General features: G+C 32.7%; 1 protein-coding gene across 4 annotated transcripts in view; it reads left to right on the top strand.

Moving 5' to 3' along the window:
- Positions 1-23198, top strand: part of GLS (glutaminase) — an 81747-nt gene that overhangs the window by 15366 nt on the left and 43183 nt on the right. For all 4 annotated transcript variants that reach the window (XM_036023162.1, XM_028510053.2, XM_028510055.2 and 1 more), the window contains exons 4-7: positions 3892-4021; positions 4946-5025; positions 7645-7808; positions 16224-16282. In XM_036023162.1, the coding sequence (XP_035879055.1) occupies positions 3892-4021; positions 4946-5025; positions 7645-7808; positions 16224-16282 (433 nt within the window). The remainder of the gene's footprint in view (positions 1-3891; positions 4022-4945; positions 5026-7644; positions 7809-16223; positions 16283-23198) is intronic.

The raw sequence follows: 23198 nt of genomic DNA, 5'->3' as shown, positions 1-23198 counted from the left end.
TTAACTCAACTGACCTTGTAAAGTGTAGATTTTAGTTCCATGTTGGAATAAGCATTAGGAATTTTGAGTCTTCAGAACTGCTTTATTTGTATAGAGTAGGAAATAATTTCTAGCTAGCTGTACCTTTTTACAATAAAGATTATTTTATTTTTAGTGTTTATGAGCTTTCTGTGCAAAGGACTTTTTCATTATGGTGCCTTCTGAGGTGTTATTTTGGCATATCTGATAGTGCATTGTCAGAGAGATGGTAGGTAGATCTATTGGTAATAGATATGAGGGCTTGCTTTGGAATTTAAAGTGAAAGCAGCATCTCACACTTTTATACACTTTTTTAGTACTGTTTAAATTTTTTTGTGCTTTATAAACATGTTTCTATGTTTAAATCTGAAACTAAAAGTAATTTAAATATATGATTATGAATCCAGGAAATATAATCACAAAATTTTCTACCCATGATTATATAAAAAACAACCACGTTATTTTAAACACCATCCAATCTTTTTTAAAAAAAAAATTGATGACTGTAATATAGACAGTTCCCAACTTGACAAATGCTTTGTTGTGTACATAAGCAGATAGTGGAAAAGTCTAAGTCTGTAGACGTAAGGATTGCTCTTTTCATCCCTAGAATGAGGTGATTTAAAACCTCTGAATATTAACCTTTTCAGGTTACCTGGAAAGGTGATTGCTGCAGAGAAGTCCTTCCTCTGTTTTCAAAATAATTTTTCTAGCTAGTGTTGCCAGAAATAAAACTATTTCACCTCCATGCAGGCAGGAAGGAGATGTTATAGTGGAATTCATTTTCCCAGAGAAGTAATTTATAAAGGTGGACAGATTTGAAGTCAATATATTGATATTTTACCTAAAATACATTGTTGGTTAATATTTGAGGAGCTTTCTCAGATTATGTATGACTTTTTTTTTTTTTTAATGGGAAAATGAGTTCTGAGCATACTGTTTGGAGCATAATCTGTTTGAAAGTTGGAGACTGCCTGTACCCATCTAGATAGTCAATTGTTTTTAATGCCAATTTATCCTTAAAACTAATAGAAGTAGAAAATTTGTGTTGAAAATGCCCTGGCTGGCGTAGCTCAGTGGATTGAGCTTGGGCTGCGAACCAAAGCATCGCAGGTTCGATTCCCAGTCAGGGCACATGCCTGGGTTGCAGGCTACGGCCCCCAGCAACCACACATTGATGTTTCTCTCTCTCTCTCTCTCTCTCTCTCTCTCTCTCTCTCTCTCTCTCCCCCTCTTCCCTCTCTAAAAATAAAAAAATAAAAATCTTAAAAAAAAATAAAAAAAATTAAAAAAAGAAAATGAATACTATGTTTATTCATGCATTTTTAATCATATGAGTATTAGAACTATTTTTATGTGATAATAATTTTTTGGTCTAATCAAATGGAAGTCTTTACATTTGTATGTTTGATTTTGTTTAAAAATTCAGGGTTATTTTACTACTGAAAAATTATATGCAAGATATTTTGTAAAATATTGACATACATTACAGTTGTTAATCATAGACTAACATGGGAAAAAAATCTAAAGAAAACTCTAACATAGACTAATCAAGGGGAAAAAGTGATTATTCCTAGTTTGCAGATGAGAAGACTGACCAAAGCATGAGAAAGATGTGACGTACTGAAATGAATAAGCACTTCCTCCTCAGAGTTTATTTTGTATGACTTCTGACTTCCTAGATTCATGCTATCTAGATTCATATTAAAATAACTCCAAGAAAAAACATTTACTACCTGGAATGCTCATCATTACCCAATTAAACACTTTTCTTAGTTTTAAGATTACTTTTCTTGGCCACAGTAATTCACCAGTTAAGACTGTTACCACAGCTTTATCAGCACCTTCTGATTTAAAAAAAAAAAGAAAGCAAAACTCGACTTTCACTGACTACAGCTTCGTTAATTATAAAGCCTACTTTTAAAAGTGCTGATAATTTTAAATAGTTAAATAGTTAGTAGTAAGTTAATAATTTAAATTTGACTGGCAGCCTCATATTTTTTTCATGTGTTATTTCTTAAATAAGGATGTATATTTGATTTGATACAGATACAGTGACTTAAGATCAGGAATTGTCTTAACTTTTTTTTGCTGAGAAGTATATTTTCAGTATATATTTCTTTAAACTCTCATGTACAAATTGAATTGCTATTTGAAATATATTAAATACTAAATGAATAACAAAACTTAGTACTTCTTAGATTAACATTGTGAAGCTATCACAAAACAGTTTATCAAAGTTTATTGAAGTAAATACTTGGTATCTCTGGGGTGTCAATTATGTCTACATGTATAGGTTAATGAAATTAGGACTATAATTTTTTATGTTTGGTGGGTCACATTCTTGTCACTGGAAACAACCTATTTTATTTTAAATCATTTTTTAAATTTTATGTTGACTGAGTATATATTCTGAATTTTCATTAATAGTTAAAAAGTATGAAATCTGTCTTTTAAATTTAATTTGATGTTTTATTAGAACAACTGTAATTAAAGTATTGAAATACAAAACTTTCTCATTTACCATGAACTAAAAAAAGCAAATACTGTGTGTCTACTTCATTTCTCCATTTATAATTAGTGCAAGTTACTCAAGTTAGAGTTTTCTCATCTGTGAAGTGGGGAAATTATCCTTCTCAAAGTGTTTATGTTTTGAGGATTAAACAGGATGAATAATACTTGAAACTAAGTATATTTTTTTAGATGCCAATTTGGAGTGTTTTTTTTTTCTTTCCCCCAAAGAAGCTGCTAATAGAGTGTCATATCACTTATCTGTGAGAGATCTGTTACATAAATGACTTCCCATAGTTAATGCTTTGACTCTAATACTTCATCTATAAACATTTGGGGGTTTTTTGTCTCTTAAAGGCTAGTCCTAAATTGGTATTATAGCCTGATGCACATGTCTAGCAAGTTTTCCTTTAGCAATTAAATATTTTATTTCTGAGTTATTGAAACTTTAAAGAAGATGAACCTCAAGTATATGGTTGGCTGTAACCTTCTTTAAGGTTACATTAATATATTGATTTTCTGGCTTAAATCTTGTTTAGGACAAAGCAGAATATTAGTCCACATCCTTAGATTTCATCCCCTCCAATCACTTCATTTACCATCTTTTAAATAGTTTTAAACAATAAATACTTTTATTCTGCAATGTATTACATATCTTACAGTCAGTAAAATAATGTAATTAAACATTTTTGGTGATTCAAATAATATAAACTGGATTCTATGTTATATATCTCATGTAGAATTACTCATTATTTTTACAAGCATCTTAACAAGTATGTTATTTATGAGACAGATTAATGTGACTAAACATTGATTTTATATCCATTTTTTAGTTTAGAAATGCAAGTTTTTGAAATGTAATTCAGGAAAACTATGTTAAAACACAAACTGTAGCTTTTTGTAAAACACTAGTAATAGTTTTATAGAAATAAAGGATATATATGTCTGAGGTTACGTAATGTGAAAAAGAAATAGAATCCCAACTATGACATATTCAAGTCTGATTTTTGTTAACTATATGTAATACTGAGTGCCTGTCAACTCTGATAGGCTAAGAAACTTGTTTTTAGATGGTCTTGATACTTAACCTGATGGAATGCTCTGTTGCTTTAATCTTTGATGTAATTCTTAGGCAATCTAATTTATTTCTTTAACTTGTTCAACAGATTACAAACAACTACATGAAAGCCTGTTTGAAGGAAATAAAAATAATGTAGAAAGAATATAATTGATAGGATTTAATTTGTTGTATAAAATCATGAATTTCTCTATTATTTAAATATTCTCCTAATTAACATTGTTATTTCCAAGTACTCATATTTGAAGGACATTCAGTCTTTTTATTTTTTTCACATTCTACAGATGTGTTCAAAGCAACATTGTTTTGTTGACACAAGCATTTAGAAGAAAGTTTGTCATTCCTGACTTTATGTCTTTTACCTCTCATATCGATGAGTTATATGAAAGTGCTAAAAAGCAGTCTGGCGGAAAGGTAACATTTTTAATGTGAATATATTCCTAAACTAATCACTTAAATTTATCTCAACTTGAGGTATAGAGAGTGTGTAGTTTTCTTGTGTTTTACTAATTAAGAAATTTAAGTTAAATAAGGCCATTGAATTAAAGTGCTTTTAAAATATTTTAAATAATGGCTGGTGTAGCTCAGTGGATTGAGCTCGGGCTGCGAACCAGGCATCGCAGGTTCGATTCCCAGTCAGGTATATGCCTGGGTTGCAGGCCATGACCCCCAGCAACCACACATTGATGTTTCTCTCTCTCTCTATCTCCCTCCCTTCCCTCTCTAAAAAAAAAAAAATCAATCAATCAATAAAATATTTTAAATATCAACTTGGTTCCTTTAGGTAAAAAGAAATCTAAGTTTACAAATTCCTTTTGATTTTCAAATGATTGAGATGGCCTTTAAATCTTTAACTAATAAAATAGTAACTTTACTGGGAATTTCTGTAGATATGTTCTCCTTGAACATTGAATGAAATGTTTTCAGTTTAAAAAATCCTCTAAGTAATAATAAAGGCTATTTTATTTCTTCTTCATATTGAAAGAGTTTAGATAGTGAAACCCCACCAATATGACCCTGATTAAAGAAATTCTCTATTTCTTTCACTTATAAAAAAATTTCAAGTCTTAGTTTTTCTTTTAGACTCTTTTCCTAGAAAGAGAGAATGCATTGGAAAACAGGTGATGATGGAGACTGATAGAAATCACTTAGATCTCACCTGTAATCTTCAAGTCTGTTGTGCCCTTAGTTTTTATGAATATTGTTATAAAAGACTATAAAGCCACTGAGTGCTATAAAATAACTATTCATTGGTGGAAGCTAAAGTTAGATAAATTTTTGGTAAAAGAAAGTTATTTTCTTGTATTATATCTGTTAATTTTCAGTATGTTTGTTAAGGTTGCAGATTATATTCCTCAACTGGCCAAGTTTAGTCCTGATTTGTGGGGTGTATCTGTTTGCACAGTAGACGGACAGAGGTAAGTTTGTTTCAAATCTATGAAAACCATCAGTCATTTGTGAAGTAAGAAGTCAGTTGCAAAACATGCAGGAGTTCATGAAGTCCATGAAAGCCATCTTTGGGAAGTGCTTACACTAATAGGCACAGCCACTGACAAATGAGGATCTAGCAGAATTATGAAAAGGATAATGATGAGGGTACTTCAAAGAGAAAGATTTGACTTTAAAAACCTTAAAAAATGATGAGGGTACTTAAAGAGAAAGATTTGAATTAAGGAGAGGTCCTTGGAAAAATGTATAAAGTTCTAGAATATTTCTTTAAGAATGGTTTTTAATTATTCTGTGAATTAGATGTAAAGATTTAGTATTGTGTTGTAATTTGTTTTTTTCAGTCAAAAAAAAATATTTTTTTACTCAAGGACTTAACTCAGAGGTGTAATCTTTCTGTTTTTTTGTTTTGTTTTTCAATGAGATAATTTTTAATTAAAATGTAACATTTAAAATAAGATATACAGCTTTTGAGTGTATACAGATTGATGAATTTATAAGCATAGATATAATTTTACCCTAAATTTTGTTTAAACTACAGATCATTTAGTCTTATAATTTAAGGTTTATTTTTCAAGACAATGTCCAAATAAAGCCTTCTCCTTCCCCCATACCTTTTTAACAAAATTTGTTAAAAATTTGATCTTTTTTAAATGCCTTTATTCTAATTGATCTTTTTGTTTTTTGTTTTTTTTCTCTAATTATCTCCCTTACATATTTATAGTTAAAAACACAAAAAGACACAGTTTAGTCCATTCATTCTTGAGATAAGGAATCTGGGGCCCAGAAGTTGTATAATACTGGAAGAGGCTAAATTAACACCTTGTAGTGCATTTTCACTAAATGTTAATCTAATCCATGAACATCTAGTAATGATGATAGGCTTTTATCCTCTTCTGGGCTTGTAAAATATGCTAAGCATGCATTGTGTGTGTGTTGAATTAAATGTTGAATGCTATGAAAGGACACAAATACATGAGATGTGGCTTTATTTTCATGGAGCGCATTCCAATTGGCAGTGATATTCCTGTTTTTGTATTTGGAGGAAATGGTTTATCATGTAATGGGAAATTTTACATTTGGAGAAAATTATTATCATGTAATGCTTGCACATGGCTTTTCTCTTAAACTTTTTTTGTGCATAGAGATAATTCTTTTTATTTTTCTTATCTAGAGAATTTAAAAAGTTGACTTGGAGCTAAGGATGTCCAACTTTTGGCGTCTCTGGGCCACACTGGAAGAAGGGTTATCTTGGGCCATACATTACATACACAAACACTGTTTTCAGTAAATTTATGATTTTGTGTTAGGCTGAATTCACAGCCATCCTGGGCTGCATGCAGCCTGTTGGGCTACAGGTTGGACACCCCTGGGAGCATATGTATTTTTAAATCTAAAGGTAGTAGGAAGACAGGCTTGCTTTCTTTCTTTTTCTTTTCTTTTCTTTTTTTTTTTTTTTTAATTCTCATCCAAGGACTTTTTTTTTTTCCCTTCATTGCTTTTAGAGAGGAAAGGAGAGAGAGAAACATCGACTGGTTCCCTCCTGTATGCACCCAAACCAGGGAGCAAACCTGCTACCTAGGCATGTGCTCTAACCTTTTGGCTAGGAGATGACATTTCAACCAACTGAGCCACACTGGCCAGGGCAGGGAGACAGGCTTTTTGTCTGGTTTTAGAATGATTGTCAAGTTGAAGTTATAGTATGAATTAGAAATTTTTTATAAAGATTGTAGGGAAAATATACTTTTGCTATATATACATATGTATTTACCTTCCTAATAAGAAGTGAGGTTGTCCTCTGACACCTCTCTCTCTGTTAACCACTATTTCCCCAGGGGTAGTTATTAATAGTGCTTAGTTTCACTGTGAGTTTCATTCTGAATAAATGAGTGCCAGTAATGTGTGGGGTACTGTTGTGGGCATCTGGGATACTTCAGCCACACAAAGATCTCTCCCCTTGTGAGGCTTATGTTAAAGGTGTTTTTTTTATTTTTAAATCTATGCTCTACTTCACGTGCATTCCAATTTGCTATCATGAAGCTTTTTGTCTTGTTCATCTACATGATGATAATGATTACTGTTAGTACCAGCTATAGTGGTTGCCAATTAATATAATGGGGCTGGAATTGTAAGTAGATATGGTTGACAAGATGATACATTTATAGATAGGGTCTCAGAGAATGATATTGAATCTAAATTGTGTTCCGCTTAAAAATTAACCATGGTTTAGCCATGGTTAAGGCTATCAGTAAAAAAAAAAAAAGTGACTAATTTCTAAAAGGACCAATTCATTTTATATGGTTGAATACAGGTAGGAGTAAGGAAGGCCATACTCCCTCGCCCTGAGGAAATTTTTCACATTACTTATTTAATTTGGAATTATTTTAGTACCTGAGTATTTTTAAGCTTTTGCCTTCATTTACTCTTATAGTAAACATACTTATATTTATTTTTTAATATCTAAGTAAATCTGTGGTTGAATTGTGGGGAAACCTTTGTAATTAGAATTAACGTGAAAACAACTCTAGTGAGTGATTCAGTTACTTTTTTTCCAGTTTATCTTAATTAATTTTTAATCTGCTTTTAAATAGGCATTCTATTGGAGATACCAAAGTTCCATTTTGTCTTCAGTCCTGTGTAAAACCTTTGAAATATGCCATTGCTGTTAATGATCTTGGAACAGAATATGTACATCGATATGTTGGGAAAGAGCCAAGTGGATTAAGATTCAACAAACTGTTTTTAAATGAAGATGGTAAGAATTACATAAAAGTTGGCCAGAAAAAGAAATATCATGCTTTCCTGTGTAAACCTGCGTGGTTATTTTTTGCATTTTTAAAGAAAATTAAAAGCATTCATACTTTTATTTTTCACAGGATTCTGTGAAACTTACAGAAATGGTTTAATCACCCACTTTTAAAATGGTTATTTTAGGCATTCCGTATGTCTAGAAAGTGGGATAAGGAGAAGATGGGGTCAGGGAGTAGATTTTCACTTTATGATCACCTGTATGGGGCAGTATCTTATAGTAAAACCTCACAATGTCTGATATTTGCTTTAAGATAATTCAGTGGAGTGTTGCTAGAAGTGCTAGATGTGATTATTACTATATGTTGGTAATTTTTGAAGCTAAAGGATAGATACATGAGTGTTTATATGCTATTCTTTCTGCTTTTGTGTATTGCACATATTTGAAAACTTCCATAACAAGTTTTTCATGGTGGCCCTGGTTGAGATAGTGGTTTGCTCTTTCTGTTTCATAACACTTAATATTTGAAAGAAACATCTTGCATTAAATGGTTGGACAGCTAATAAGCCTTATTACTTTATAGTGATCTATAAGAAAGGGGGAGGGCAAAGACAGTTAGTACTTTTAATTTGATAGTTGGTGTTTTGAATCTACATGCCAACCTATGGATTTGTTTTTATTTTTTAATCTTTCAGGCATATGCTAGGTTCCTCATTTTGTGATAAGTTAAGATAGAATTGAAGAAAGCAAGAGAAGGAATTCAGTAGTTGCAGTAATGGTTTTAAGAAATATACTTTTGTTTTTTCTTACTGCTGGATAAAAAATGAAATTGATTTACAGTCATTTGTTAGTGAAGTTATAAGGCATTTTCTTACGTTTCTTTTCCTATTTATTTGAAAGCAATTATATTTTATTCTTTTATCTTAATATCTCTGTCCTGATGCTACTAATGCTACATTTGTCTTTATGAAGATTACCATAAAGTAGCAACTTCAGTAAGCATATTACATGCAGAAGTACTTTATTTTTTTAATTTACTGATATCAAGTTTTAATATGGAAAGAATAAATATTTTTGTTCTAACAAAATTAAACATTGTATAAGAAAATTAGCATTTGCCTGCATAAGGTAAAATAGAATAATCTGGGTGGTTTTGGTGAATTGATTGATTTTGAGAATGATATTTTAAGAATAAAAATTAAGAAATGTAAGACTTTGAATATGAAGAAGTATTTTAGAAACAAATTAGGCTTGGGGTAAATAAACTTAACCATTGTAATACATTTTTTACCATGGGCATTTATGATTTTAGAAATTATAGTTTACTGACACAGTATCTATAAGAAAAAAATCATGATAAGAAGTCAAGGAACTTAGCACTGGTTTATAATATCTGAAATAGAAAATATAACATGAGATTTTGGCTTTATTCTTTGGCCTTTTCAGTCCTGAGCCAGGAATTTTGAGGTAATTAAAAAATTGGAGGCCTCACTATACCATTCCTGAGTTCTGCTTAGGTTCTGTGCTCTAGAGTCTGGTTTTAGACATGCTCCAGCAAAAAAAAAACAGTTTATAGGGGTTTTTTTTTTTCATATTTAAAATATCAAGGGTAGATTTATCATGAAACTGTACACTTTGTGTATGTGCTTGTGTGCCTGTGTATCTAGCACTATAAAATTTTTAAAAACGTGTATTGTCCTAGCTTTATAAAATTATAAGATTAATATCAATATAATGACTAGATAAAGAAATTATAGTAGCTACTCTTAATATCAGTAGTTTTAAAATACTTTATAGCATATAAAATTTTAATCCTGTGGCAGATAGTTGGCTGATATTTTTCTGTTAAAAATGAAGAAATAACTTACTTGATGGAGGTGCAGTTTGGAAGCCACCATCTCCTAGTGAAGTCTTTTTCTACCTTGTAATGGAAATTAGGTTAACACGTTTTTATAACCTTCTTCCCCTGCATTGTTAACAGGTATGGAGGGTAAATATGGGCCTTGATTCTTGGAGTAACTTACCTTGCTAATACAATGATACATGGAAAAAGAGACAAACTCAAGCATTGCATACTGCTAAATTATAAGTGTGCAATTGACAGAAACCAAGATATATGTGTTATTTTATAAGTGTGGCAGGTTAGAAAATGAAGAGGAGCTAAGTTAATATACACGAGGATGATAGGACTGAATTTTATAGAAATAATGAAGTTTGGGTGGTTGTAAGTGGGCATTGCAGGATTAAACCAAGTAGAGAATTGTATTTTAATTTTTATATGGTCGTATAAAATTCCAGTATAATACCAAAAACATAAACATCCATATTAAACTGAACATTAATGCTTTTTAATATTTAGTGTATGTATTAGCTTTGGCATAGCCTGAATATGAACCACGTCTTTTTAAAGTTCATATTCTTAGCAGTTTGAAAATATAACATGGAAGAACTTTGTGCATGTTACTACCTTGGAGCAAGAATAAATGTGTAACATTAGTTTTGTGTATTCTAGTTTAAAATATGCCCATAAAATTTAAATGTTGCCCATGTCCATTTTGTCATTATTCTAAGCTAATATTTGTCATTAAATAATAGCCTTTATTATTTAGATTAAGTGTTACTGCTGCTGTCAAAAATATTTTTTTAAGATTTTATTTATTTATTTTTAGAGAGGGAAGGGAGGGAAAAAGAGAGAGAGAGAGAGAAACATCAATGTGCGGTTACTGGGGGCCATGGCCTGCAACTCAGGCATGTGCCCTGTCTGGGAATCGAACCTGCAACACTTTGGTTCGCAGCCTGTGCTCAATCCACTGAGCTGCACCAGCCAGGTGCCACAAATATTTTTAATTAAAAATTCTAAATCAAACTCTTCATTTTTCCCTTCCTTATGGCAGAGCAGGAAAAAAGGTAGATTTTACAGTCATAAGTTCTAGTATGAGGTTTTATACTTCATTAAATGCTGGTGTTGTGTTATAATATCTCTGGTATATTTCTAGGCATTCAGCTGTCTGGCTTTTGAGCCAAAGGTAGAGTGACCAGTCTCTTAGGTCTGAAATTGATCTGTCATGCCATGAAATGTTTTAGTGTTCTTTGAAAGATCTTGAATGTAGCTTCTGTAGTAATTACTGAATATTTATGATTTAGAAAATATTAAATGTCCACATTTATGTGATACCATTTGGAATATACATATTAGCTGCCTCCTAGGCCCATAGAGCAGTGATTTTCAACCTTTTCATCTTATGGCACATGTAAACTAATTAGTAAAATTCTGTGACTAAAAATAGGTATAATTTTGATTCATTTCTATTGGGCGGCTGTTGTTGTGTTGGCTGTTGGCATTTTTTTTTATTTGACAATCTAAGGGGAAAAGAGATCAGTGCCCCTGACTAAATAGTCAGGTATTGCATGTTCTAAAAATCCTTGTGGCACACACATTGAAAATCACTGCACTAGAGTATAAACCTGATAATGTCAAAAAAAAAAAAGAAAGAAAGGACAGATACATGAATATCTACACAATAACAAATATAAACTAATTTAGCACAGCTGGATTTCCATATCCTACTCTCTGTCTACATGTGGTTTTTCTTTTCAGTGGGTAAGATTTTTTTTAGAAAATGTTTGTTTCTTGGCTTACTCTTGCCATGTACTATTTTTATGTGACAGTAATTGCTCTCATTGCATGTAATCCCAGAGAAAGCAAACTTTTCTTAGTATAATTTGGAATGGGAGAAATCTTGATTGCAACACTCAGATATTATACTAAGTTTATTTTAACTTTTGTAACTAGTTATTATAATGGGTAACCCAAAATGTACAGGGTTCAAAGCATAGCTATTGAGGGAAACTGTTAGACTGTCAGTAACCCAATTTTTTGTCTTGATTGATTTTTTTTATTAAAGATTTTTTTGTTTTATTTTTTTTAGAGAGAGGGTAGGGGAGGGAAAAAGAGAAAGAGAGAAACATCAATGTGTGGTTGCTTCTTGTGTGCCCCCCACGGGGGACCTGGCCTGCAATCCAGGCAAGTGCCCTGACTGGGAATCAAACCGGCATCCCTTTGGTTTGCTGCCTGGCACTCAATCTGCTATGCCACACCATCCAGGACTGATTTTTTTAAAAGATTTTATTTATTTATTTTTAGAGAAGGAAGGGAGGGAGAGAGAGAGAGAAACATCAGTGTGTGGTTGCTGGGGGTCATGGCCTGCAACCCAGGCATGTACCCTGACTGGGAATCGAACCTGCAACACTTTGGTTTGCAGCCCATACTCAATCCACTGAGCTAGGCCAGCCAGGGCTTGATTTTTTTTTTTTTTTTTTAATTAAAAATTTTAACAGCTTTTTTGAGATACATATTTTGGGATAGTCCCATAGCATATAATTTAACCATTTAAAGTGTTAAATTCAGTAGCTTTTATTATATTCATAGAGTTGGGCAACCATCACCACAATCAATTGGGGGACATTTTTATTACCCTGAAAAGATACCCTGCACCAATCAGCAATCAATACCCATTTCTCTTCTACTCCTAGCAACTAATAATCTAGTTTTTGTCTGTATAGATTTACCTAGTCTAGACATCTTGTATAAATGGAATCATATAATTTGTCTTTTATGGCTAGTCTGTTTTACTTAGCATGTTTTTAAGGTGCTTTCAAATTATAGCATGTATCAGTCCTTCATTTTTTTCAATTGTTGACGAGTATTCCATTGTATGGATAATAAATCATTTTGTTTATCCATTTTATCAGCATGTTTGGATTTTTCACTTTTTGGCTATTACCAATAATGCTCTTGTAAACATTTGTGTACAAGTGTTTGTGTGCCTATATATTTTTATTTCTCTTAATTATATACCTGGCAGAGGGATTGGTGGGCCATATGGTAACTATTTAACAGTTGGAAAATCTGCCAGGCTGTTTTCCGGAGCTCAGAGTTGTTTAGCCATAAGCTCATATCTCAGAAGGTTACTTGCTTAAAACTCAAAGAGAAGACTAATGTAGCAATGACTTAAGTCTGCTGGATTTGTCAAGTTAGGTAAGGCTTTCTTTTCCCCCAAAGAAATTAAACAGATAAATTAGGAATTATGTTCAAATAAATGTTTTTGGTACCCTCAGTTTTTTTGTTTAGCATTTGTGCCACATCATGAGTAAAAATGTAATCAATTGAGCCAAAAAGTTCATATGGTTTTTTCCATAAAATAAAAAACACATTTTTCATTTTCACCAATAACTTTATTGAATTGGATATTTTGAATATGTTGGCTATCTTCAGCCATGGTAGAACTTTGTTCTCAATTAATGTCTCGATTTGATCACTATCAACTTCAAAAAGTCTTTGTTTTAAAGTCTGTTTTGTGTAGTGAAAGTATTGCTATGCTATTCAGGCTTTTTTTCCTTTCATTTCCTTTCTCACAAAATAATCTTTTTCATCCTTTCAGTCATTGTGAGTCCTTTGACTGAAATGAGTCTCTTGTAGATAGTATGTATAAGGGTCTTGTTTTGTTACCCTTTTAGCCACCCTGTTTTTTCATTGGAGTATTTAATCCATTTGCATTTAAAATAGTTGTTAATAGATATATATTTATTGCCATTTTATTATTCATATTTTTTTTCTTTTTAAAGAAGACCCTTTACCATTTCTTGTAATGCTCATTTGGTGGTGATGAACACCTTTACTTTTTATCTGGGAAGCTTTTTATGTGTTTTTAGATTTTAAATGATAGCTTTGATGGGTAGAGTAATCTTTGTTGTAGGTTCTTTATTTCATCACTTTGAATATTTTTTATTTTATTTTATTTATTTTTTATTTTATATTTTATTTATTTATTTTAGAGACAGGAAGGGAGGGAGAAAGAGAGAGAAACATCAATGTGTGGTTGCCTCTCATGTCACCCCCACTGGGGACCTGGCCCACAACCCAGGCATGTGCCCTGACTGGGAATTGAACCTGCGATGCTGTGGTTCGAAGCCCGTGCTCAATCCACTGAGCTACGACAGTCAGGACCCCACTTTGAATATTTCTTTCCACTCACTTTTGGCCTTCAAAGTTTCTGTTGAGAAATCAGCTGACAGGCTTATAGAGGCTCACTTGTAGGTAACTGTTTTTCTCTTGGTGCTTTTAAGATTCTCTGTCTTTAACCTTTGTATTTTAATTAAGATATGTCTTGTTAGAGGTCATTTTGGGTTCATCATCACCAGGTTAGGAAAGTTTTCAGTCATTATTACTTCAAATAGGTTCTCAATCTCTTGCTGTGTCTCTTCTTCTGGTACTCTTCACACTTGTTATAGTTATTACATTTCATGTTGTCCTAAGGGTCCCTTAAACTATCCTTATTTAAATTTTTTTTCTTTTTGCTGCTCTTACTTGGTGTGTTCTATCTTCTCTTCCAAATCTCTGATTTGATTCTCTGATTCATCTAATCTGTTGATTCCTTCTAGTATATTCTTCATTTCAGTTCTTATAGTCATTTCTTACTGCTTTTCTGTGGTTTCTGTGTACTTTTTTAATGCTGTTGGAGTTCTCATCAAGTTCCTTGGGCATTCTTAAAGCCATTGTTTTTGAACTCTGTATTATCTGGTAGTTTGTTTGCCTTCATTTCATTCAGTTCTGTTTTCAAAAATTTCTCCTATTGTTTCATTTGGAGCATATTTTATGTCTCAGTCTTGTTAGGGTGTCTTTATGTGGTAGGTGTTCTGTAGGGCCCAGTGGCTCATCCTCCCTGGCCACTCAAGCCAGGCAATCCAGACTCACCCCCCTCCCCCACCTTAATGTGGTCTGTGTGCACCCTCCTGTTGTAATTGAGTCTTGATTGCAGTTGGCATGTCAATGGGAAGGATTGACCCCCAGGCCAATTGGCTAAGGGGATGACCAGTTATAGTGAACTTGCTGCTGTGCAGGAGCCAGCCCCACAGAGCAGAACTTGCTTCATTTCGGTCTCCTGACACTGGCCTGGTCTGCTCCTTGAGTGTGTCGCTTGTGGAGGTGGTTGGTTGGTTCTCTGGCATTGTCTGAAGCTGGCTACTGGGTGTTCTAGTTTTGAGGCCTCATGGAATGAGGCCTCTAGCTTTGCCTTGCCTTGCGTCATGCCTATGCCTTGCCTGGGGCCATCTGTCACGAGCTACAAAGTGATGGGCTGCTACTTGTGCTGCATTTGGAGGTGTCCATGAGTAGCCAAGCAGTGAATGTACCACTAGTGGTGCACCCGGGCTACTTAGTTAGAGGTATGTGGCATGCTGAAGCCAGATACTGCTTCTTTGGGGTTTGTGAACCTTTGAGAGAATTTAGGAAAATCCACAATATGAGTCAAGAGGCCATTTGTATGGAAAAGCAGTAGCGACCTGGAATTGACTTGGGTGGGCCTACAAGTTGGGTGGGACTGAGTCTCAGAGAATCACCAACATGGGGTTGAACGGTGATAATCAAGTTGACTGAGACTCGGACATGGTGCCTGCTAGTACCTGTAGTGGAGGGCTCAGCAAAGGAATAGTGGCTTCTTCTAGCACTTCTGTTCGTGAAAAAGGTGCCCTTCTAGCCCTTGCCCCAAAGCCAGACAATTCAGTTCTTCCCTGTATTTTGAGCTGCTGCCCCAGTGCTGGAGCTCCGAGTGAGTGAGTCTAAGTAAGCCCGAGTGCAGGTTCTTTAAGAAGAACTGCCTGGCATTCCAGCAGCCCTCCATTTTAGCTATAATCTCCACTGGTTTCACAGCCAGAAGTTACAGGGATTTCTCTTCCTGGGGCTGGGACCCTTCGATTTTTGGAGCCACCTCTGAAGCTGAAATAGCCCTCCTGATTTTTAACCTCTACACGTGGGTGTGGGGACCAGCCAGTTCAAGTCTCCACCCCTCCTAGCAGTCTTGATTTGGCTTCTTGAACTGTGTACCCTGAGTTACAGGACTTCTGTTCAGCTAGATTTCAGGCGGTTCTCAGTAATGGTTGTGCTGTAGTTAAGTTTTAATTTTGATTTGATCATTGGAGGATGCCAGTACTGTTTACCTACTCTGCCATCTTACTGAATCCTCTATTTAAGGATTATGACTGACTTAAGGTGTTGGTGCTATTATTACTCCTAGTTTACAGATGGGAAATTGAGGCTCGGTGAAGATTGTCCATAGTCAAATAGCTAAAAAGAAAGCAGAATTAGAAAATTTGGATATGTTCTTACACTACTAATTACTGCCTTTCTGTACACGAATCTTCGTTTGCCTGTATAATTATTATAGCAGCTTCCTAGAGGTGTATTACTGGTTTGATATGCAAGTGAGTTTAAATGTTTTCTTCCACACTCCTTCCCGCACTCCCAAAGGAACTGTAACAATGGCTTACATAAAGAAATAAATATATCTTCATGGAAAGAACCTATGTGTCACAGAAAATGCTATCAGGTATTTGAAATAATGCTATTGCTTTTATATGTTACAGATAAGCCACATAATCCTATGGTAAATGCTGGAGCAATTGTTGTGACTTCATTAATAAAGGTAAAATGTTGACATTTCTCTTTAACCTAGTAAATTTTTTAATAACTAAGGCATAAAGGTGGATTTTGAATTATGTAGAACTATAAAAAGTTTTCTTTTGGTGTTAAAAAATTAATCTTATGGTATAAGATTAAGATTTATTTATATAAAAATAAATGATGTAATTTCAAGGGCAAAATTAAAAACAGATGACTCATTGTAAATTTCAACAGTTAACTCTTGGCCTGAAGATCTGGTAAAAATTCAAAAAGAAGTCTCTACTAAACAATAGGCACAGAAGTTTTTCTTTTTAAAGTTTTTATTTTTGTTTCTCTTCCTTTTGGCTCTCTTAGAATGAATGTAAACAGAGTTAAAAACATTTACTGTTTAATGTTTGTCATCAACATATATAGGAACAAGTTGTTTGGTACTTTGTGTTAAGACAAAGTACATTTACCCTTGAATATTTCAAGCCTTTTTTTATATTTTCATAAACTTTAATTATAATTTTCACTTGAATTTGTTTTATTTGCTTTACTTCAGTCATATAATAACTAAAATAAGAAGGACTTACTCCAATTATTAAGTTATATTATTTTTCTTATGCTTTGGTTTGCATTGTATGTTTTGGATTTTTTTTAAGTGCTTGGTTTGCCTTAATAATTGGAAGCTCTAATGTTTGAAATAAGTATTTGAAAATGGTTTTGTTGTATGGTGCTATTTAGGTTTTAATTTCTAATTATTAATTTTAGTTATATTCAAGTAAATTTTATTTGCATTTGGAACATTTATTTACTTTCCTTAGTAAATCTGTGCCTGTTTATTCCAAGCTTGGGGAAAAAAATCCATGGCTTTGTAGATGCATTACTGAGAATGGGATATCCTGATTAGACAAAGAATGTTTGAATATAAATTATGCCCTTGGCCCAATTAATAAAAATTCATTTGCTTTAAATACTATAAATCTGCTAATTTTCATGAAATTTGTATGTTCATAAGAAACTGCCTTTAAAGTAGAAGACTACTGTCTTAAGAATATATATGTCTAGCTGTTATTTTAGGGAAAATGCTTCAAAGCTATTAGCCCACTTAATCCTTGTAACTCTGGTAAGGTAGATATTATATTATAGCCAAGTATTATTTTTTAATGTAACTGATTTTAATAAGCTATAGAAATTTTCATTTTTTCCATTATACTATCTAGTTTTTATGACTGTTACATAAGAGAAAAGTCATCATTTGAGGTGAAAATAAACTAATTGTTTATTGTAGAAAATTGGAATATGAGTATGTGCTAGGCACAGTCCTGCCTTCAAGTGGCTTACATGATAGTATGGAGTATATACCAAGTAAACGGGCCCTTACAATGAAATGCAATAAATACTGCAATAAAAAAATTTTTATGAATAATTGTTAGATTTGAACAAGTAACTTAAAATAGAGATAAGCAAAGCTATACTAATACAATGTATGTGTTAATAATGCTTGATGAGAAAACAGCAAGAATGTTTCTGAACTATTTTTAGATTTTCCCAGAAAAAAATGTTCACATACCATGATTTTATATAAATTTTTGGGAGTTCCCAGACCCTTTGAAGTCAATCCATGGATACTAGTTTAAGAACTCTTACACTGGAGAAAGATTTACATGGCACAATAGTATTTTCAAGAAAGGGCATATGTAAATGATTAATAGAAGCCTTCTTCAACTACATGCAGTTAAAATCATCTTCTGTTTAATGATTTATGGGTGTAATATACCACACTGAAATACTGCATGTGGGAAATGCATGTCTGGTCATATCATACTGTCACTTCATTGGTTTTACTTACCATCTTCATTCACAGTCTATAACACTACATTGAGTCATATTAATGTGAGTACTTAGAAACTTAAAAAAAAACACATACACAAGTATGGTTCAGTATCCAACAGTGCAAAAATTTAACTGAGTCATCTTTGTATTTACAAATTTGATCAGTGATTTTAAATTTACTGGAAATGAGTCTTTGGGGTATGGTTCATATTTAATGTCACTTTCTTTGCATTTTTATTTTGATTTGTTTTTAGAAGGTGTTTCATAGGGTTTCTGTGTATGTGTGTGTGTTTTTATCTAAATCTTAGAGGGGTAAGCCTGATATATACCTCTGTAGAACTGACTGCCCCAGTGTATCAATACAGTACTGTTCTTACACATTTAAAAAAGAATTCACAACTTTTATAATTAATTATATGTGATATTTAGAAGTTATATGATCTCATATTTATGAATTGGTAATTTAAATTGAGGTAATCGGTAGCTGAAAGGGTCTTCAAGCCCAGCCCTCTCACTTTATATAGATGCAGTGAGGAAACTAAGACTGAATAGGTTCTAACTGCAACAGAATTGGGCTTGAGGTAAATCGCCTGATTTTTCTGTTTGCTGTTTCTCTTAATTACATCTTTAACTTTACCTGGCATGGTTATATTGTCCAAGAAGCAGAAATTTTATTTTCTGAATTTTAATGTATACAAAACATACAAATTTATTGACATAAAAGTCACATCTAATTTTTGGTGGTGCATATAGATATTCTTGAGACTTAGTCAGTACTTAGTATCCATAAGACACAAGCCTTTTCTCAAGGAGCTTGCATTGAGTACCCAGAGTTTTGGTATTTTACCATGGCTACTGGATATGAATTCTTTTTTTTAGCTCTTTTAGTTAATGACCTTAAAGCTATACTTTTCTTTCAAAATTCAAGACTTTATTATGGTGCTTTTAAAATATTCTCTCCATGTTACTTCCCCTCCCACACACACAAAAATTAAGTAGAGTCTTTAGTAAGACTCTTTATATTATAATTTTGTAGTATTGATATTTTCTCCTTGTAGGATTGGTGGTGATCCTCAGGAAATGGGGGAAGAGGCAGAGCAAGTGTTCAAAAGGATTAGCAGATTGTGGAAAAAAGGAGGATTTGAACAGAAGGAACCTGTTGCATAAATTCTTAACTACTAATCTTATAGGAAACCACCAATATTTAAAAATTTAAACAAAGCTACATAGGTAAATACATTAATAAAAGAAATGTCATTTTGTACATAAAATGCACATAATTAAAAAAATGAAGGTACTATACTTTTTTTCTATGGTAGCTACTAAATTTAAGGGAATACTTTTCGATGCAGCTTGTTTTATTTGATGATGATAATGTGGTTGTTTGATTTAAAGGAAAGAGGAAAAGTACATTTGAAAGGAGCACAGTTAATTCTGGATAAAATAGCAGTATCCTTGTGTAATTTTTTTCTTTCTAATAGTAAAAATTCCACTAGTTTAAGTTTAAAAGTTAGGTCTGGTGATAACTCAAGTGTTAGGATATGAAAATGAGGACAACATATTACAAGATTGTTGCCATACTTCTGCTATTTTATTTTATTTTATTTTTAAGATTTTATTTTATTTTTTATAGACAGAGGGGAAGGGAGGAGAGAAACATCAATGTATGGTTGCCTCTCACACAACCCCTACTGGAGATCCTATACTAGGCATGTGCTCTGACTGGGAATCAAACCAGCTAGCTACCCTTTGGTTCACAGGCCTGTGCTCAATCCATGGAGCCACACTAGCCAGGGCTTCTGCTTTTTTATTTTAAAAGTAAAAAAGTTACATTGTCCTCATTTATGTGTATCTATTCTAGTGGTAGTTTCCAGTTTTTGTCACCTGAAGAAGTTCAGTTTTTTAAAATCAAAAGTATTTTTTAATTTAGAAAAGCCATAGTTTTTTTCCTTCTGTCTCTTAAAACAGTTTAATCATGCTCCATGAAAATCAAGACAAATTTAATATGTATGTAATGCTCAGTTTGGTTATGTTAGCAATAACCTGTTGGACTTGCTTGTAAGCCACATTTTTAAGGTAGTTTGTGGCTCTGGGGAGCAATGGATGATGCCTTGGACTTGTTGGTATTCCTAAGAAAGGATTACATTGGTTTATTCACTTCATGTTTGTATCAGTTGGTGTATTTGAGGTTTCTTTTAAATGAAATTAGATAATTTCTTGGCAACAGAATTTACTTTTCTGTTGCTTTATTTTTATGGCTAATCACCTGTTATATTTATTGTTATCCTCCAAGTATTTACTTTTAGTTTTAAAGCATTTTGTATGTCAAGATTAAACTGAGAGTATTTTATCAAATTTTCAGTTAGTTCTTTTTGCCTCTTATGCCTCTTTTCTCTACCATCTCTAATTGTCAATTGGCTTTTACATCTCCATACTATATGAGTGGAGTCGAGTGATTTGCATACAAAAACTGATTAATATGGTGACTTTAAGTTTTTTTTATATTAAATTTATCCCTGTTAACAGTGATATTTTCACCTGTTAAAATGTGTAATACATGGTTCAATTTATGAGTGTGTTGTAAAAGCAGGTTGTTAAAAACACTCCAATAATATAAATATTTTTATTAGCCAATGTTGAAACTCTCTGCTTCTTTATCAAATTTCATTCATAAAATTTTCTTTAAAAGAATGCAAGTTTTTTAACTTGGTAGGTACATTTATAGAAAATAAATATATATAATTTTCTAATCTCAGTGTCTGATTGCTACTCTTTTCAAACAAGCCACATGACATGCTTTGCTTTTTAAAAGTCATTAGAAATTTGGTAAAGATCTTTTATTTTTTAAAAGTTTTTCTGCTATATCTACTGTAACTTTTTCAAGATTAAAATAACACTATATATAGCTATTAATGCTGCACAGTGATTTAAAGCTGGGATAAACATATATCCAGAGATGTAGAATTTTTTTTTTCCAGGAGAAAAAGTGGCATTGATAGTTTTAGACTATCAGTTTCCAAATCTCAGTTTTCATATATGCATATTTTTTTTTTAAAGCTAATCTCCCTTTGGTCCAGACTTCCTCCCATTTTCCAGAAAAAAAGCTATACTTCTCACATGTCCCAAATTTTACTGTAGTACACTGTTTTGGGTTCTAAAAACCTCTTGGGCACCATCAAAAGAGAAAATTTTGAAATAGTGGAGTCAGTGATAATGAGGGTGTGAGTCATTGTAATGACTGGGAACAGGTCCTCCTGTATACCAGGTTGTTTCTAGTTCTCTGGTTTCAGCAAAATGGAAAGAGGATTTAATCAAGTTGCTACTTTTAGTGGCAGCCTTAAGCATAATTTTTGAGGATTACTGTGACTTTTGTATGAGGTAGATGTGGAAAATACTGAGTGACTGCTGATAAGACCTTTTCTATTCCCATTTACTCATCAACTGTCAGCAGTATTTCTCAACTTTTACATCTGTAAAAATTTAATGTAGTGAGAGAACTATACTCATTCTAGTGATAGAAAATACCTCTTGATACATGAACTAATTAAAAATCAATTACTGTTTTAAGAAGGAAAAAAATATTCTTAAGGAACAATTTTGTGAATTAGCCTGAGAAATCATTAGCAAGTAAACTTTTTTACTTTAATGTTTCATGAAAATTTTCGAATGTACACAAAATAAACAGAGTAGTATAACCAGCCCCCATGTACCTAATCCCATCTTTAATTTTGACATTTCTTTCTTTCTTTGTTTTTTTGTATTTTAAAGATTTTATTTATTTATTTTTAGAGAGGGAAGGGAGGGAGAGAGAGAGAGAAACATCAATGTGCGGTTGCTGGGGGTCATGGCCTGCAACCCAGGTATGTACCCTGACTGGGAATTGAATCTGCGACACTTTGGTTCGCAGCCCGCGCTCAATCCACTGAGCTACGCCAGCCAGGGCTGACATTTGTTTCTTCACACTGCTGCAACTTGCTACTTGATAATGATGATGGATTTTTTTTTAACGGTTCATATTTTTGCTGTTTTTGTTTTTGTTTTTGTTTGGAGGGTATTTATTCTAGTTTATTTTGTATGTGTATTTTTTCTCTAACATCTTTGCAAATAAACTTTATACAGTAACTTTTTCAAAATTAAAATAACATGACTTATTATAACGATTGTTAGATTCCATGTATCCCTGAGGTACATGAAATCTTTCCAAGAAATACCGGAGCAAATGTATTTATAGACTTAAGTTAAATGCTGTTTCCAGGATAGGTAATAAGAACAACAGACATTAATCAAGTGCTTTTACATTTAAATGGGGAAGTTTTGGAGAGACTTGAGTCAACACAATCATTCAAATAATTTTGTTTTGCCTAGAACATTTCAAGTAGCTTACCCAAATTTGTATGATAGGCATTGGTAAATATCAATGGTTTCTTTAAAAATAGCATAGAAGCAAAAGCAAAACTTACTCATACTGGAATTTAGTAAGCTACAAAAAACATGAATGTGACCATAGTCTAGAATTGAAACAGTTTTTTGTTTTTTATCATACTGGACAGCTAAATAGAGAAAGCTTGTATTAATTTTAGGGCACAGTTTAGGTCAGAGAATGAAAGTTCAGTATAACTTGTTTTACATTGATTAATTGTATAACCAGTAATTATTCATGTGACATCACAATGCAAATGCTGACATCCTTTTCCAAAAGAGTTGTTTTTTTTTTTTCTTTTGTGCTTTTTCAAAGGTTGAAAAGGTTTTTGTGGTTTAAATGTTGTTACATATTTTACAGCATTAGGATCTATGGAATATTTTGACAACTGCAACAGTTCAATGAAGTTGGTAATTTCTTCTTTTAATTATTTTTCATTGAACAGCTTTGGAGTTACATTTCTACATTTTGATTTCTGGTGTATTATAAGGAAAGAAAACATAAAATATGTCCAAGGATGCTTTAGAGAAAATATATAATGATTATAATATGGCTGTAGCTAAATTGTCCTTACCTTGTTTAAGCTTTGTTAATACCTAATTTTGATGAAACAGTGTGGTATTCTTTCCAGCAACTGATTGTGTGATTGCACATCCTTTCCTTAAATAAGTTGATTTGTAAGGTTTCACCGATTATCAGC

The sequence above is a fragment of the Phyllostomus discolor genome, chromosome 4, assembly GCF_004126475.2.
Source record: "Phyllostomus discolor isolate MPI-MPIP mPhyDis1 chromosome 4, mPhyDis1.pri.v3, whole genome shotgun sequence".
NCBI lineage: Eukaryota > Metazoa > Chordata > Mammalia > Chiroptera > Phyllostomidae > Phyllostomus > Phyllostomus discolor.
The sequence above is the reverse complement of the archived record's forward strand: the minus strand, read 5'-3'. Positions and strand labels throughout refer to the sequence as shown.